Consider the following 18,371-nt stretch of genomic DNA (forward strand, 5'->3'; position numbering starts at 1 on the left):
GATAACATCCGTTATTGACACATCGTAGGTTTGCACTGCTTTTCCTGATTGGCAACTGAAGCAGGAATCCGCCGCCCCACCCCCACCCCACCTCCCAGAATATGTGCTCTTAGGTTAATAGTCCAGCCCAGCCTTATCGTTTTGGTGACTTCCCTTGTTCCTTAAAACAAGGCAATTGACCTTTTAAGAAGTGCTCAGTACCTTTCCAATTTAAAAAACTTCAAAGCTGCAAACAGGTGAGCACGCTGTATTAGCAGAAAATCGTACGTTAACAACATGGCACTAAGGTCAAATTTTTGGACTAAAGTACTTGTTGATTGAGCACTCAGTCCATAACATCCTGTCCCAAAAGGCTATATATGTGCTTCATTTTTTTTTTAACTCAAGTTTGTTGTATCTTTTACTCACAGTAAAATTCACCCTTTTGAGATGTACATTTCTGAGTTCTGACAGATATAGTTGTGTAACCACCAAAGGAAAAGAATACAGAACATTTTTCTCACCTCAAAAAAGCTCCCGTTTCACTTCTCCCCCCTTACATCCAACCCCTGACAACCACTGATGTAATTTATGTCAGTCTAGTTTTTTCTGGAATGTCATATAAATGGAATTATACTGGCATGTGTTTTTTGGCTCCTGGCACTTAACATGGTGTTTTTGAATATCATCCATTTTGTTGCCTATCAGTAATTTGTTCCTTTTCATTGCTGAATATGGATATATTTTTAAAATGCAGGACATCTACTGCTTTCAAGTGCACTCTTCCTTTTATCTGCCTAATAATTCTATGAGATAAATATTATCCTCATTTTACAGATAAGGAAACTCAGGCTCAGAGAGGTTCTGTGACCCTTTTCTGGCACAGGCTGGTAAATAGAATCACAAATTAAACAAAAGTATTCTGACTTTAAATCTGGTGTTTTTACTACAATTTCATGAAAAACACTAGCCAGGTACAGACGTTTCAGAATCAAGCTGTGGTCAAAGACAGCTTTCCTAAAGTTGGGTCTATGGGAGCGCTTGAAACACCTCTGTTAAAAAAGAGGGATGGGGCCAAGTCATTCAAAGAACTCAGGAGAACAATTTGGGCACTAGCTCTATGTGAAAAATTTTGAGTAATTGATATAAATCTATTTAAGGTCACTTTGAAGGTCTGCAAGAAGCAGGGATAGTCTCTGGACCTCACTGAACGTACTCAGCTCCTACAATCCTGGGAGCTTGCATGCATTTGGGCTTTCCCACTTCTCTGACAGAATTCTAAGGGGATGCTGACTCTCCCCAAAACATCTCAAACATTGTGCTTGGAATTCCACCAAAGAAGAATTTTCACCGGAGCTAATGATACAATTTAAATTAAATTCATACACTCTGACAAGGCACAGAGAAAGAACTATCAGTTGGAGAAAAATTATATATATATATATATATTTGCCTAATTAGAAAAGCTTATAATTAATATGAAACTGATATCATAGAATGAGAAAATTACATTTCCATGGAAGTTATGGAAGAGGTAAATTAATCAAGACTTGAAGAAAAGAAGCTGTCTCAGTAAATGTATTCATTTTCCATGGTTGCTGGAACAATTTGCAACAAACTTAGTGGTTTAAAACAACACACATTTATTATCTTATAGTTCTGAAGGTCAGAAATCCAAAATGGGTTTCACTGATCTAAAATCAAGATGTCAACTGGCTTATGTTCCTTTTGGAGGCTCCAGAAGAAAATCTGTTCTCTTGCCTTTCCTGGCTTCTAGAGGTCCCCTGTGTTCCTCGGCAGTAATAAACCATAGTGGAAAGGAATATGAAAAAGAATATAACCGAATCACTTTACTATACACCAGAAAAAGACACATTGTAAATCAACTCTACTTCAATCAAAATAAATTAAGAAAAAAATTTTAAGAGACTTTCAATTGCCTTTAATGCTACTCTCCAAGTTGAGGACAGAAGTGTCACCCCTGGATTCAGCAACAGGGAAGTCACTGGGATCCTCAACAAAAGCAACATCAGTGATGTATGGCACAGGGAATCCACTTTCTATGTGAAGAGGTAAGATTAGGCTTCAGAAATAATGTCAGCTCCTTCAGGAGGTTTCTTGTAGAGAGGAGCATAAAAAATGTGGTAGAAACTGGAGGAGAATATGAGGTGAAGGAAAGGATTTTTTTTTTTAAGTAGGAGATGATAGAGAAAGAATGATCCAGTAGGGCAGAAGAAATGGATGACTTAAGGAAGTGAGAAGATAACTGTAGGAGCTGAAGTCCACCCCACTGATCTTATTAGTTCTAATAGGTCAGTCAGGTGAGCCTCCTTATTTCCTAGGTATATAATCATATCCACTGAAAAGGCATCTGCAAAACATCTTAGTACTTTTCAAATAAGTGAAAAAAGATCATCCTAAGTGAGTAGAATGGTTTGGAGGCCATATAGAGCTAGGATATCTGGTTCGCTGACAAAGTTGTTTCTTGAATTGGGCGATGGAAACAGGAGTATTTGCCTTTTAATAATCAATGAAATTCAGTTTTCTGCCTTTATGTTTTGACAAGAAAAAGACTGATGAAAAACAAAAGTTATGAAAAATAACAATTTGACCCTTTCTAATATTTAAATCTTATACTTATTTGTTTTTCATCCTATTCTATTAGTCGGGCTGTCAGAGTAATTTTCAATAATAACATCCTGTTTTGTTCCAGACTTTAATGCAAATGTTTCTGTTTCAATAAAGAATCCTATCTGCTACAGGTATTATGTTAATGAAATTTTCTTTTATTTCAGATTATAAAGGAATTTTTCTTAGAAACAGATGTTACAAATTTTATCAAATTGTTGGCATTTACTGATTTGAGTTCTTTTTTTAGTCCATTAATGCAGTGAATTCACCCCACTCCAGTATTCTTGCCTGGAAAATCCCATGGACGGAGGAGCGTGGTAAGCTGCAGTCCATGGGGTCGTCAAGAGTCAGACACAACTGAACGACTTCACTTTCACTTTTCACTTTCATGCATTGGAGAAGGAAATGGCAACCCACTCCAGTGTTCTTGCCTGGAGAATCCCAGGGATGGGGGAGCCTGGTGGGCTGCCGTCTGTGGGATCGCACAGAGTCGGACACGACTGAAGCGACTTAGCAGCAGCAATGCAGTGAATCACATGAGATTTCCTAATGTTAACTTATCCTTGCATTCATAGGATAAACTCACCTTGATCATGATGGTTTTATGTTTTTTTTAATATATATTTTGTGTGTTTGCTCAGTCATGTTCAACTCTCTGTAGCTCCATGGACTGTAGTCTTCTGGGCTCCTCTGTCCATGGAATTTTCCAGGCAAGAATGCTAGAGTGGGTTGCCATTTCCTACTCCAGATCTTCCTGACCCAGGGATCAAACCTGTCTCTTGCATCTCCTACATTGGCATGCCGATTCTTTACCACTAGTGCCACCTGGGAAGCTCAAATGATATATGATTCATATATCTTTTAATACGGTGTTAAATTGTGTTTGTTGGTATTTTGTTTAGAATTTTTGCATCCATATGAATAAATAAGACTGGTCTATAGTTTCTGGCTCAGTCAGTAAAGAATCTGCCTGCAATGCAGGAGACCCGGGTTTGATTCCCGGGTCAGGAAGATCCCCTGGAGAAGAAAATGGCAACCCACTCCAGTTGCCTGGGAAATCCCATGGACAGAAGAGCCTGGCAGGCAGTCAATGGGGTCACAAGAGTCAGACATGACTGAAGCGACTAAACGGTCACCACATAGTTCCTTTGTGTATGACTTTCTTATCCAGTTGTTGTCTCTGTAGAAATAATTCAGAAATTTTCCACCATTTTCTGTTGCCTTGAAGTAGAGATGGGGTAGTTCTTTTATTACCTTTTCAACGTCAATATTAGTCTTTTACAGTTTTCTGCCTCTTCCTGGGTTTAGTACTGAATCTTTTCCCCCCAATTTTTTTTTAATTTCCTTGTGGTTATGTTCTGCTTTTCCTTCTAAATTTTTTTTTCTTTATTGCACCTGAGTCAGAGAATGTATCTGTATGATTTCTACTTAGAAAAATTTATTAGGATGTCTTTTGTGGCTCATCACATTATCTCTTATGGATGTTATATTAAATTTGAAAAGAATGTGAATTTTTCATTTGGGGGTATGTAATAATCAAGGCAGAGGAAGCAATCCTATAGTAATGAATTATCCTTTTATTATCATAACATAGTAAAGGTTTATTTCTCTCTCGCTCTAAGTCCACCACGTATTGGGTGACTCTCTGGGGAAGCTCCCCTCCATGTGGTTCTGTGTGGTTACTCAGGGATTCAAACAACTTCATCCTGTTGCTCTGCCATCTCAAGCCATGGCTGTCACCCAAAGGGAGAGTTTCCCAGTAGTATGCCAGCTTTTAAATGCTTTAAATGGCTGGATAGATCAAATTTTCTTTGGTCTCTTTCTTTTTTAAGTAGTGGTTCCACATTTTTTTCTTATTTCAGTAGTAATTATCTTTGAATGCTTAACATACTTAAATGCTAATGTTCATACATTAACACTTAACAATTGTAACAAACACCCTATCAACTTTTACCAGTGATTATTTGATATTAATTAACAAACTTCCTGATTTATTGGTTCATTGCTTGTAGAGGATACTACTGTTTTTACGCTTTGCATCTATTTTCTCTTCTTCCATTAGCAGAACCCCAGTTTTCCTCTGGAGATCCATACCTCTCCTAGTCTCAGTCCATTTGCTTTGGGTAGATTTTATTCTACCTACCTTCCAACCAGTTCTAGGGTAGTCACATGACTCTAAACTGCTGATCAGAGAATTGTAAGCCTTTAGCCAGATTAATCAGTTCAGCGATGGTAACGTGATCTGATATGGGCCCATGCAAATCAGGCCTATGACTTATTTATAATTCAGAAAAAGATCCTCTTTCTTATCTTTTTAACCTTGGAGGATAAAAGCCTGGAGTTAATGAAAGTTAGCCAGTGGAGAAGGACACCAACATGAAGAAGAGACAACTGAAAGATGAAGAGAAATTAGGACTAATGACTTTGTTTGAATGTCTGGAACCAACCATACCCGAAGCTTGCCTCCCATTTTTTATTAAACCAAGGACTAAATTTACCATAAATTCATATTTTATTTTCTTGAAGTAAATCCTTGACTTTTTTTTTTTCTAGAAAGACCTCAGTTCAGTTCAGTTCAGTTCAGTCCCTCAGTCGTGTCCAACTCTTTGCAACCCCATGAATCACAGCACACCAGGCCTCCCTGTCCATCACCAACTCCCAGAGTTCACTCAAACTCATGTCCATCGAGTCGGTGATGCCATCCAGCCATCTCATCCTCTGTCGTCCCCTTCTCCTCCTGCCCCCAATCCTTCCCAGCATCAGAGTCTTTTTCTTCACATGAGGTGGCCAAAGTACTGGAGTTTCAGCTTTAGCATCATTCCTTCCAAAGAACACCCAGGGCTGATCTCCTTCAGAATGGACTGGTTGGATCTCCCTGCAGTCTGGTATTAATTATATTTCCAGAATACTCACACAAGGAAAAGTGTTCCAATTCTGGAGACTTACTTACTGTCTTTGTCATTTCATGTGTCTCTTCGGGAAAAGAATAAGTAAAGCTCACAGAGCATTTCATACTATGGCAGTCCCATGTTTAGTATGATAGATATAGGAAAAGGAGAATTTTTAGGTAAAGAAATAGGCTGTATAGTCAGACAAATTTTGATTCAAATTCCAACTTACTATCTCTGTGATCATCAAAAATTTTCTTAACCTCTCTGAACTTTTATTCATCCAGAAAACAAAGATGATATAATCTCCCTTGTGAAACTATTGTATTAATAAGACTATGTATATAAATTCCCCAGTTCAGGGATCAGGTCCCAGCATACACTAAGCACTCAATAACTGCAAGTTTCCTTCTTTCTCCCTTTCTTTAAATCTCTTCAATATAAAGTAGAATATCACCAGAGACAGGAACATTTAAATACATGTCTTAATACAAATACTTTATTGAGTTGAAAAATAGCATTCACAATCTGCACAATTATTTTTTAAAAGTTGCAGTCCCAAGATAACATACTTCTAAGATAGCCAAAGTCATGCTGAATTTTCAGTTTTGAGTTTTGATATATTAAATAATATATCACATCTGAGTGTATATTGTATGGAATGTATGGAGGGCTTTCTCTTTTTTTGTGTAGTAAGACCTCAGATGTTAGAAGCCATATGGGGTTCTATCCATTTTCAAATGGAATTCATTTGATGATGCCAAGGGATGAGAGAGATCAGGCCACACATAATCTTTTGAGTCCTCAAGATCTAAATCTACTAAATCTCCCTCCAAAAACAGTAATCTTCACACCATGGTGTCTTCAGGGATCACACATCTCTGGTAACACTCACATGGCTTTATGGGGCAGAGTTGTGTACTAGTCTGTTGAGACACAGCTTTAACGCAAGTTTTATTCCAGATCTGTTTCAATTCTCAATTCCACTTATAAAAATTACAACTGGAAACCCTGGTTATCATTTGAACATTCTTGCTTCAACACGTTACTCCAAGAGATGCTGGCTTGGGGTCATTTCTAACACAGTGAACAAAGCAGTCCAAACAGTATTGGTCATGACAAAACCGTTTACTTGTTGTGCATTACAGCTTGCCTGAAGTCACACAGGGAACGACAGAGGAGGGCCAGAATCCAAGACCTCACTTAACCCAGAGAATTTCTCACCTCGATGTACCACCAAATTAAAAAAAAAAAAAAAAAATTGACTAAGGAATCCAAAGGACTTCTTTTTTTAGTTTCTTCAGATTTCTACACTTCTTTGGCTTTGGGCTCTGAGTCATATGGAAACCTCCTAGTCCATTGCTGAGAGGTAATTACAAATACCATCTGAAAGACCCAAGACAGTCCAAATCCAGGAAGCAAGATTTGCATAAAAGGCAATGCAAATGGTGCTCCCTTAAGTTGTGCAAAGCAGCATGCCTGCTCAAGTTAATAAATCAAAGTGTGAAAAAATGCCACTAACTACAAGGTCGTGCTGGTTATTCAGACTTATAGGACGAAAGAGACTATCTTACAGCTTGAGAAACAACTGGAGACACGGGCCCCCCTGCCTGGGCATACTCGGTTCCCCCCACCCCCGCTGCTGTCCTAACATTTGCTTTGTACTGTTTAAAGAGGCATCATCGCTCCTCTCATTCAACACAACTAGTCATTCCTCCTACAAGTCAAACAGCATTAGCTGGGGCTGCAGAAAGAAAAGCCAGTACCATTTTTCTAATTAATGATCTCTGAAGCTTCTATGAAAGGGTATCACTGAGCCTACATCAGGAAAAACCGAGCAAACTTGATGATTAACGTCCCTTCTCCTTTGCTCCAACTGAGCTCAAGATAGTGTGACCCAGCTTTCCCATTATCAGGAAGATTCTGAAAGACTCTAAAAGTGACCACTTGGAAGAGTCAAGAGAGGAAGGTATACCATTCGAACAGACAAGGAATGCCCCCTTGGAGTTCCACAGGATCAGAAAGGAGACATGGGAAAATCTACCTAGCTGGCAATTATACCCTGGATCTCACCCCAGAAGAGGTTAGTTGGGGGCACATTTTCTTAAGTGCCAGATATTAGAAGACTATAGATGCTATTACAGCAGAATTTAATCCAAAAAGCCCCAGTCTTTCCCTACAGAGACAGAAGCAGCCATGCCCTTAATCTGCCTTTAGTCATCACTGGGGGCTCTGGCTTATGTGTTACATAATATTTTCCTCAGAGTGCAACAAAGACACTGATAATCAGATGCATCAATAACTTGAATGTGACCTGCTAAGTAGGTGTTTAATAACAGAAGGGGCCAAGAGGACTCACACCAAAGCATGACCAGGAAAAGGAAGCCTCAGAGAACCCCGAGCAGCCTGTGCACCCTGTGGATGATATGGGTAAATACAGATCACACAGCCACGTGGCAAGTTCAGAGCCACTTCAAAACACCACTGAGAGCCTCTCATCAGCGGCTGCACAGCGAAGTGCTCTACTGCTTTCTCTATAGGCTGTGGTCGTGCTCACCCTACTGAGGTCATGGAGGTGGCCTCCCAGGTGGGTACCTGGCCAAAGGCAAGGAAGAGGAAGTGCGGCACACAGCCCTGCTCTCTGCCAACTGGTCCCCATGTGCAGCAGACATGGTTATTGTTTGTCTCTGTAATGAAGTCATTGAGTGAATTCTGTAGAGCTTTAAATCAGCTTCATAAGCATCACCAGGCAACTCCTCCAGGAAAAGGAGCCGGGGATGGTGAGGTACAGACCTCCAGGCACACAGTAAAAAGACAAGTGTGTCTCTTGAAAAGGCCCTTGCACTGGAAATGCTATGACGTCATAAACTTTGTGCTGGTCGTGAAATCCAATCAATACAATGGTCCTGGAAGAGGCCCAAGCAAGTGAAGGGTCCTTAAACCAGTGGTCCCCAAACTTCACTGTATGTGAGAACCACTTGGGGGGCTTTAAAAATCCTGATGCCCAGTTTGTACCCCATACAAATCAGAATGTCTAGAGGTGAGAGTTGGGCATCAGTAATCTTTTTTTAAAGATTTAAAGATTCCCCTAGGTCATTTCTAGGTGCATCAGTTTGGGAACCACTGATTTAAGTTCATTAGGAAAAGACAATGGCACCCCACTCCAGTACTCTTGCCTGGAAAATCCCATGGACGGAGGAGCCTGATGGGCTGCAGTCCATGGAGTCGCAAAGAATCGGACACAACTGAGCAACTTCACTTTCACTTTTCACTTTCATGCATTGGAGAAGGAAATGGCAACCCACTCCAGTGTTCTTGCCTGGAGAGTCCTAGGGACAGGGGAGCCTGGTGGGCTGCCGTCTATGGGGTCGCACAGAGTCGGACACGACTGAAGCAACTTAGCAGCAACAGCAGCAGCAGCTTCAGGTAAGCCTCCCTCTGGAAATGGAGCATAGTTTTTATTCACTTATTTAACATTTGTGGAGCAAATGTCACATCCCAAGCACTGTATCCCCAGCACTTAGCATTGTGACTTCATGTAGCTGGCAACTGCTAAATGCTTGTTGAATGAATAAATGAACTCTACTTAAGCAGTCTCTCTTGTTTCACATAGGAGACTGGTTGTGTATTAGATCTGGAATTCTCCAGTTTCTCTTTTCCTTTAGATAGGCCAGCTTTTAAAGGAACACAGGGTTTCACCCCATGATAAAGATCCTTCATGGCTCCGCCATACATATTAGGTGGTCCCTACAGATTCTAGATACAAAAGATGTCAGTCAGCAAGCCTCCTGAAATGTAATGAAATATCTTTTTCATCTATTGTCTTCCTCTGTTTTCTTGGAAATGAATCTACGCAGAGAAACACTGAGTATATCTGACTGCAGAAATTCCAAAAGGAATCTGTAAGGATTCTCACTTATCTGCTAAAACTTTGGCAACTCCTTCTCCTCTCTTTCTTCATGTTGCTGCTAAGTCGCTTCAGTCGTGTCTGACTCTGTGCAACCCCATAGACGGCAGCCCACCAGGCTCCCCGGTCCCTGGGATTCTCCAGGCAAGAACACTGGAGTAGGTTGCCATTTCCTTTGCATGAAAGGGAAAAGTGAAAGTGAAGCTGCTCAGTCCCGACCAACTCCTAGCGACCCCATGGACCGCAGCCTACCAGGCTCCTCCGTCCATGGGATTTTCCAGGCAAGAGTACTGGAGTGGGTTGCCATTGCCTTCTCCGTTACAGGGTCTCAAAATTCAATTCACACTGGTACTCTGATAGGGAAAGAAAAAGTAACAGCTTCATTTTGTTACCATAATAAAGCTGATATTTCTCTGAATCTCTATCTGTTAGTAGCAGGAAAATTTAAAAACCAAAGATCCAATTCCAATGAAATTCACTCTGGTCCAATAATTTAAAGAGGTCCTTTAAGACTGCAATCTTTAATTAGAAAGAAATAAAAAAGGCTGGCGTCACACAGCTGCCTCCTAAGATGCTGTCCAGGCACATAGAGGAGGGGTGTAGCCAAGATGTCACGGTAGATGTGAAGATCGTCCTTTTCTACTTGGACCTCTTGGCTTCCAGGGTGCTTGTTGCTTCACCCTCACTTGAGGTAGTGTCCTAGTTTCTGTAAATTCAGCATTTTATCTTGTTGGGTTTGCGTCAGGCTCCACAGTGCTCCCCGAGTGACTAGCCTCATCTCAGCTCCCACTGGCAACAAACCCGTGAGTCTCCTACATACACATCATTGCTTCAACCTCCTGGATCAAGGCCTCGTCCTCTCCAGCCTCTGCTGTGGCATCACCATGTCCTGCTACAGCAGGGCTGCTGGCATATTCGCAAGCTCTCAGAGCCTCCCTCTGCAGGAGGGATGGAGTCAAGCCCCGGGCTGGAGATGCTTTCCTTATGTGGTCCCATGAGAACGGGGGCAAGTATGTATCTGATGTCCTTAACTGTGATGGCGGATGGGCAACAGTGGAAGGGAGCTTGCTATTAGGCCTGCATTTAACTGCAGGGAACTCTCTACCCATAAAGAGACCTATATATCTCTTAGAGTTATGTAAGCCTCAAGAGAGCCCCAATCTCTGACTAGCATGTAACTTTGAGAAGTAAAAGTAAGTCGTTTCAGAAGAGACATGGACTCTGATTTTTGGAGACAGAATAAACGCCTGTTAACTTTGTTTTCTTCCTGTACTGAATGGTCAACTTCTTAACCCCACTGAGCATTGTGCTAAACACATGGCAAGTTCAACACATGACAACTTTCATAAAATGGCATTCACCAATGAGAAGTGTTTATTCACAACTCAGTTTCTCTCTTCCTGGTTCAGTGAACTGCAACAAAGCACTTACTGATCATATATTGGAAGTTTATCCCTGGCTTGAGTGACAAAGAGACCTGTGTTCTATGAACATCCATGTTCTCCCACAGAAGACTAAATCCTCTGCTACTGAAACACTTCAAGGCTCAACAGCAACGTTAACAGAAATCAATACTAGCATATAGGGTGAGAGAACTGGTCCAAAGTGATGAAAGTAAAAGTGTGAGTCACTCAGTCGTATCCAGTTCTTTGAGACTCCATGGATTGTAGCCCGCCAGGCTCCTCTGTCCATGGATTTCCCAGGTAAGAATACTGGAGTGGGTTACCATTTTCTTCTCCAGGAGATCGTCCCAACCCAGGGACTGAACCCAGGTCTCCTTCATTGCAGGCGGATTCTTTGCCATCTGAGCTACCAGGGACAAAGCAATGGTACAGCCTAAAAGAACTGAGCTCAAATTTCAGAGCAGAAAAGGAGAGATTTTAACCAAAGTATTTCCCAAACTCAGGATGTGGCAAATAAATTCATGGAAGCACCTCTGTGGTAGAAGTAGACACAGATAAAAATCACTAGGCCAACCCAATTCATTTGATGACAATCACATAAGCTACAAAACCTGCTTTCTGCTCCCTTTGCATTTATTTCCAGGAGCAGATGCATATGGCTTCACAGATAACCTTCCATGTGTATCTTGGGTCCAATGCCCAGTGATTCTCTTCTGTTTGGAATTATTTAGGCCTTTGGGCATTAGACTCTCTTCCTGTACCTACCTCTTCCTCACTGTCCAATTGCTTTTTTCTGGTTCTCTATATCCAGAATTGCAAAAAAATAAATACCAGCTCCAGCTGACAACAAACCCTTGAATCTGTCTCATCACTTTTCCAGGTTTCGAGGAGAGGCAAGAGAGGAAGAATTTTTTTTTTTCCTTTTCAATTAATTTCCATTTCTTTCAAGTCTGAGTAAACTCTGAGCACAGAGCAACCAGGATGATATGATTATAGAAACTATTAATCTCTCCATCAAAGGAGAGCCAAGTCATGGTTACGGAGCAGCTGGCACGTTCCTCCAAAGGGCTTCTGCAGCATGATCCTCCTGGTTTCCTTTGGGCTGTAAGTGCTGTGGCGACTTCCTAAAAGATAAAATAATCTTTGAGTTGCCTTGTGAGCTGTTCTGGAAAAATGTGAGTTGTTCTGAAAAACTGTGTGTCTTTTCAGCAACAGTCCTAAATAGCCAACCCACATTAAAACATGTTCAAATAGAAAGATAAAAATCTACTAAGATTTCACATTACTCAAGACTGATCTGAAAATGTGAAATTTGATCTTTAAAGATCATTTGGGTATCACTTTATGGGGCAACAAGCAAAGGGGTACATTTGGAGCAAGAAATCTCCAAAGTGCTTTAAATATTGAATACTACAATCACAAAAATTAAAGTAACTTTTAGTCAGGACACAAAAGACAGTTACCTGGTCTGTCCAAACATTAAAAAAAAAAAAATTAAAGAATTCAATTTGAGGACTTTGTTCCAGGGTCCACAATGTTGACAGATTTTTTTTTTCCTACCACTGGTGACAGAATCAAGACTTCTCTGTGGTTAAAGCGAAGTTAAAGGACTTAAGTTTGTCCAGGTGAATGCTAGCTGACTGACCACGATATTTGTTCCTGGTTAACACCAGCTGCATTTTGAAGAAAGCACACTTATAGGTTTACAAATGCCACCAGCCTTCCCAGACACAGGTCCTAGGAGAGTTAACTTCCAAAGATGCCAATGTCTTCAAGTGGTATAGGGTCAGAAAGAGCCATTCAAAACAAAATTACATGATCCTACATTGACTGAGTGACTTATAATAAAGCCATATGTCTCTCTATATATATTCTTGATCTGTGGACTATGATAAATATACATTCCCCACTAACCCACACACCTTGCTTTTAAAACACACACTCCTTTGTGGAAGCAAGCCCAAACTTCACGAAGTCAAGCTCCTCCAGAATACAGAAAGCCTCCTTGTCCTTTCTTCCACTATCTCGTTGGAGTCTGCATGCACAACGGGCCTGACCAAGCAGGAAATTGTCAGTTCTGTGAAGGGACTGTTCCCCAAAACGTTTCAATTTCTCATGTAATCATATAAACCCTGAATGGTAAGCGGGAAAACCCATAAAATTATAAACAGATCCCATGATGTCAAAGGAAAAGAAAGAGTTTAATAAGCAGGCTTCTTTTATTACAATAGACTTGACGTCATTATTTATTATTTCCAATACTAAAACACAAAGACACTTGCCACATTATGGACCAGGATGAAAAGGACATGTGGACTTTCCTGAGTATTTTAATATCCTCTTATTGACAATAGATAGAAGAACTGAACAAGGACTGGAAACAGGAAATGATTTTAGTGATTTCATTACAGTAATAGAGAAAAGCATTTCCAATGGCAGAGATTGGCAGATGGTCTCCTAAGCCTCCCACTTCTAAACAGCCTGCAGGTCACCAAGCCCAATATTGATACAAGCTCAGTATGTAATTAACTAGGTGTCCTAGTGAGCAGAAATGTTTTTATAAATACATGCTGTAGCCTTAGCAGTGGAACACGGAACCTGGTGTTTAAAAGTTAATTTAAAATCATTTCACAAGGAAACCTATTTAGAGGCAGCAAGAGGCACATAGTTAAGACTGCCGCTAAAGAGCTCTTGATGTTCTAGTACAAATCATATTTGCAGTGAAGTTTCAAATATGGTATATTTCACTTAATATAGTCCTAGTGAAAAATAAATGTGGTTGCAGAAGTATCAGATATTTAAGACTTTTCAAATCTCATTCAAGAAAACCTAAAGGGCTTTGCAATATATTTTGAAATCATGAAGCATGACATCTCTAGCTTTGGGTTTGTTTTTTTGGCTCAAAACTGCTTTGGCTATTAGGTGTCTTTTATGCTTCCACACAAACTTTAGGGTTTTTTTTTCTATTTCTGTAAAAAAATTAGGATTTTGATAGGTGCTACAATGAGCCTGAAGATTATGTTGGATAGTATGGCCAATTTAACAATATTAATTCTTACAATTCATGATCACGGATATCTTTTCATTTGTGTCTGCCTTAATTTCTTCTGTCTGTGTTTTATAATTTTTTAGTGTGTAAGTCTTTCACCACCTTTTTGATGCTACCATAAGTGGGACTGTTTTAAGAACAGACATATAGACCAAAGAAATAGAACAGAGCCCAGAAAGAAACCCATACACACACAACCAATCTTTGACAAAGGCAGCAAGAATATACCATGGGGGAAGGACAGTCTCTTCAATAAGTAATGCTGGGGAAAACTGGATGTTCATGCGTGTAAGAATGAATATGTACCTCTCTCTTACATCATACATAAAAATTAACTCAAAATGGATAAAAACATAAATGTAAAACTTAGACTGTAAAAACTCTTGAGAAGAAAACACGGAGAGAAGTTTCTTGATAATAGTCTTTGCAATCATTTCTTGGATATGATACCAAGAGCACAGCCAAAAACAGCCAAGTGGGCCTACCTCAAACTATTCTGCATAGCAAAGGAAACTATTCTGCATAGCAAAGGAAGCAATCAACAAAATGAAAAGGCAGCCTATGGAATGGGAAAAAATATTTCCAAGCCATATATCTGATAGAGTTAATATTCAAATATAATGGAAAATCTGCAACTCACTAACAAAAAAGCTTCACAAACAAGCTGATTAAAAATTTGGCCAAGGAACTGAAGAGACATGTCACCAATGAAGATGTGAATGGCTGACACATATATGAAAAAGTGCTCAACACCACTGATCACCAGGGAAACACAAATCAAAACCAAAATGAGATGATCACTTCACACCAGTTAGGGGGCTACTATCTACATACACAAGTGTTGGTAACTAAAGAGAAGTGTTACTGAGCATGTGGAGAAAAAGGAACGCTTGTACACTGTTGGTAGCAATGTAAACTGAGAGTGACATCTCAATAATATCGCAGCAAGGTGATCAGGGTTAGTATGCTCCAGATCAGCCTTATCCCGACAAAGATGGAAAAAAATCATTATTTTAGGAAAAAAGAGTTGGGGGAGGGGATGACTTAACCGTTCTCTTAGCTAAGTTACTTACACTTCCGCAATCTCACTTCTGGGTATCTAACCAAAGGAACTGAAAGCAGGGTCTCGAAGAGAGAGCTTCACTCTCGTGTTCACTGCAGCACTCTTCACAAAGCCAAGACCCAGAAGCGACCTAAATGCCCACTGACGGGGGAAGAGAACATGGCATATACACACAGTGGAATACTATTCAGCCTTTAAAAAGACTAGTGTATTTAGACTGCTTATATTAACTTAACTAATGTTCAATTGGCTGAAGCAAAATGACTTGGCCAAGCTCAAAATCAAAGGGCAGGGAAATACACTCCAGTCACCAAGAAGCCATGGCAAGAGAGGTGAAGAACTGAGAACAATGATCTGTTCTCCTCCAGGCTGAGTGACCTCTTCTGTTCTTCTGTGCAGGCCAAGTTCTTCCCGTTACTCTACAGAAGACTCTAGAATGTGAGCTCCACTTGGCCAGATTCATGTCTCTTTGTCCACTACAAAATTTCCAGTATGCATATCCTGTCTGTTTAGTTGGCTGCTGTCTTCCTAATACTTAGAACAACACCTGATACATAGTAGACAATAAATATGACTGGCTGCCCCAAATAGGGTCTTCAGCCTTGCAAGTTACATGATTTTCAGAGTCCAGCACTCCTGAACCTGCTTCTGCAGAAAGCACCATTTTAAAATATCACTGTAATTGATACAAGCATTAATTTTTAGTAAATTCTTCAAACTGTGTACCATTAAAAAAAAAAGAAGTTTTAACATTGCTCACTTAAAAAAAAACTATTTGTTATAATTTACAGATTTAGGAAGTTTTCAAACATATCGAAGTACTATGAAAATATGCACCACTTCATAATGTTACAATAGCAAGAAGCATCAATAAGGCAGGTTCAAGGCAGAAATGGAAGTAGAAAATAACCTGGACATCCCAAGCCTCCCCCTGATGTATCCTTTTTCTCCCTCTGTAACCTGGCCACTCTGAATGGCACTCTTTTGTTCAGACACCCAAGGTTCCTGTGCTCCCCCTTTTAAAATGTGCCCTCAGGAAAAGAGAATGTGAATTTACACACTGACGTGAAACATGACAGTAACTTGGAGTATTACTCTAATAGGCTTATTTGCATCTTTAACCTTAAACTTTAAGAGATAACAGAAGTAGAATTTTTAGCACTGGCTAGCAGGTAGGAGTGATTACATAGGTGCCTTTGAAATCTCACGTTAAAGTCATATTCCACTTGGCGGACAGGTCACCACCAAAGACATACAAATATACATAAAGCAAACCTACCAACTAGAGTTTAATCGATAAGATTTTAATTTCATAGTTCAATTCTTTTTGGCAGGGTACTTTCAACACTAAAATTACCCCCAAACTGGAAATTATATATCTCTTACAAACAGCACAGGAAAACCCTGTGTTTTATCAGCAAAAATTATTCAAGGAAAGAATACAAAAGGCAAGACTAATGCTTTAAAGATTAAAAATTTTAAAGATTCTACAATAGACTGAGAAGAAGGTATACCAGAAGAGAGGCTTAAACAGCTGGCTTTTTCATTCATAACTGCTATTTTCTGAAAATCTACTAAAAGTCCACTTTCAGTAACTGAAACAATACAAACTGGGTACTTCCTATAAGTGTACCTGGTTGATTCCCAGAATACGTCTCATTAGGAAGCACTATACTGAATGATACAGTCTGAGAGGAAAATCACGTACAACAGTCTGTAAACAACCAGAAGTTATGAAACTTCCTCAGTCTTAACTTTAAAAATCTGAGGTCACTCAAGAAAATCATTTTCTGAAATTAAACCAGAGAATTCTGCTAATGTGCTTTCATCAGAATGTTAGCATTTTCATCTTCATACGTAAAACACTGGAAAAAAACTGAACTGTAACAAAGCTAAACTAGTAGTTGCTTTTGATTGTTACTAACAACCTAGCATGGAATCAATACAATTAAAATGGACAGAAAGGTTTGCATATTGTGGCAAACACCATGAACTGGGTATACTCAAAAGCCATTCCTATCTCCCTTCTCTCTTGCCTTTCTCTCCTGGAGAGGCCAGGAAGAAAAAAAGTACTTGATTTCAAATACCTGCAATTAGGGACAGACATAAGACATGGTTCTGGCCAGGGAGGGCTATCTTTTCCAAATAAAAAGTAAAGTTTTGTTAAGAGAAAGCCCCTTGGCCTCTTTCTCTTTTTTCTTCCATGAATGTGGAAGAAAGGACCAGAGATATTATAGTCCCTTTAACCAAAAGACAACAATAATGAACACAAAGGTCTACCCGGCAGATCACGTAGAGATAAAGGGAGTCAGGGTCCCTGAGCCACCTTATCAGGGCTGGACTGCACACCTCTGGACTTCTTATTGCATAAAATACATACAAGTTAACAGATTAAGCTACTGTAGTAGGGTTTTCTACTAGTGCAGCTGAATGCACTTGCAGTAGATATGAATACAAAATTCTGAGTAAAAATCAAATTGAGTTATGAAGAAAATCCTCAGTGACCCCTCAAATATTCTAAAAAGGACCTCTATGATAATTTTGTTTTCTTTACCTGAAGACAAATACTATACAACCAACACACACACACCAAAAAAAAAGGAGGGGAGGGAGATGATGTTTGATGGTAGTGAAAATATTTCAGTGCCAAACAAAAATGAGATAAGGCTGGAGGAGAAGGGCATGAGTATGATACCAAACAATTATGGTGTAATATTTCCTATTTGTCAATTTCAACAGTCAGCGAGTCCATTTCTTGGGCAGAGGATTCTAATAGTTTTTAAGTCTGAATCTTCAAACTTGGGAAGCCTTCCTCCAGGTTACCAGCAAGAGTCTTATCAACTTCACGGAGGATTTTGAGAAAGTCTTCCACCTGTGAGTTAAACAAAAGAAATCAAATAAAAATAAGTACAGGAAAAGATACCTTAAAAACATACTGACTATTGTCTATAAAAACGCTCTACCTATGTTTTCTAAACAGTCCAGTGGAAAAGAAATGTTAACAGATCAGATGACAAGAACAGTACTTCCTGGATAGTCCTCTGAAACACCAAGGCAATGCCTAGCCCTTATCATTTTGTTTCCTTTTACTCATCTTTGGTTGTGCTGGGACTTCGTTGCTGTGTGGGGCTTTCTCCAGCTGCAGCGAGCAGGGGTCTCTCACTGCAGTGGCTTCTCTTGTTGTGGAGCATGTTGGCTCTTTGCGCGCAGGCTCGGCAGCTGCGGCATGTGGCTCTAGGGCGTTCAGGCTCAGCAGTTATGGCTCACGGGCTCTAGAGGACAGGCTCCGTAGCTGCAGCACATGGCTCAGTTGCTCTGAGGCATGTGGAATCTTCCCAGACTAGGGTTCGAACCCATGTCCCCTGCATTGTCAGGTGGATTCTTATCCAACTGGTCCACAAGGGAAGTCCCCTCGTTTATTTTTAAACTAATATTTCTCCTCCTACTGATT

At 40.0% G+C, this 18,371-nt stretch overlaps 1 protein-coding gene across 1 annotated transcript in view; it reads right to left on the reverse strand.

Moving 5' to 3' along the window:
• Window positions 1-12,990: 12,990 nt before the first annotated feature.
• Window positions 12,991-18,371, reverse strand: part of SAAL1 (serum amyloid A like 1) — a 28,185-nt gene continuing 22,804 nt past the window's right edge. The window contains exon 12 of the mRNA XM_027563423.1: window positions 12,991-17,792. Within this exon, the coding sequence (XP_027419224.1) occupies window positions 17,700-17,792 (93 nt within the window). The 3' untranslated portion in view covers window positions 12,991-17,699. The remainder of the gene's footprint in view (window positions 17,793-18,371) is intronic.

The sequence above is a fragment of the Bos indicus x Bos taurus genome, chromosome 15, assembly GCF_003369695.1.
Source record: "Bos indicus x Bos taurus breed Angus x Brahman F1 hybrid chromosome 15, Bos_hybrid_MaternalHap_v2.0, whole genome shotgun sequence".
Lineage (NCBI taxonomy): Eukaryota > Metazoa > Chordata > Mammalia > Artiodactyla > Bovidae > Bos > Bos indicus x Bos taurus.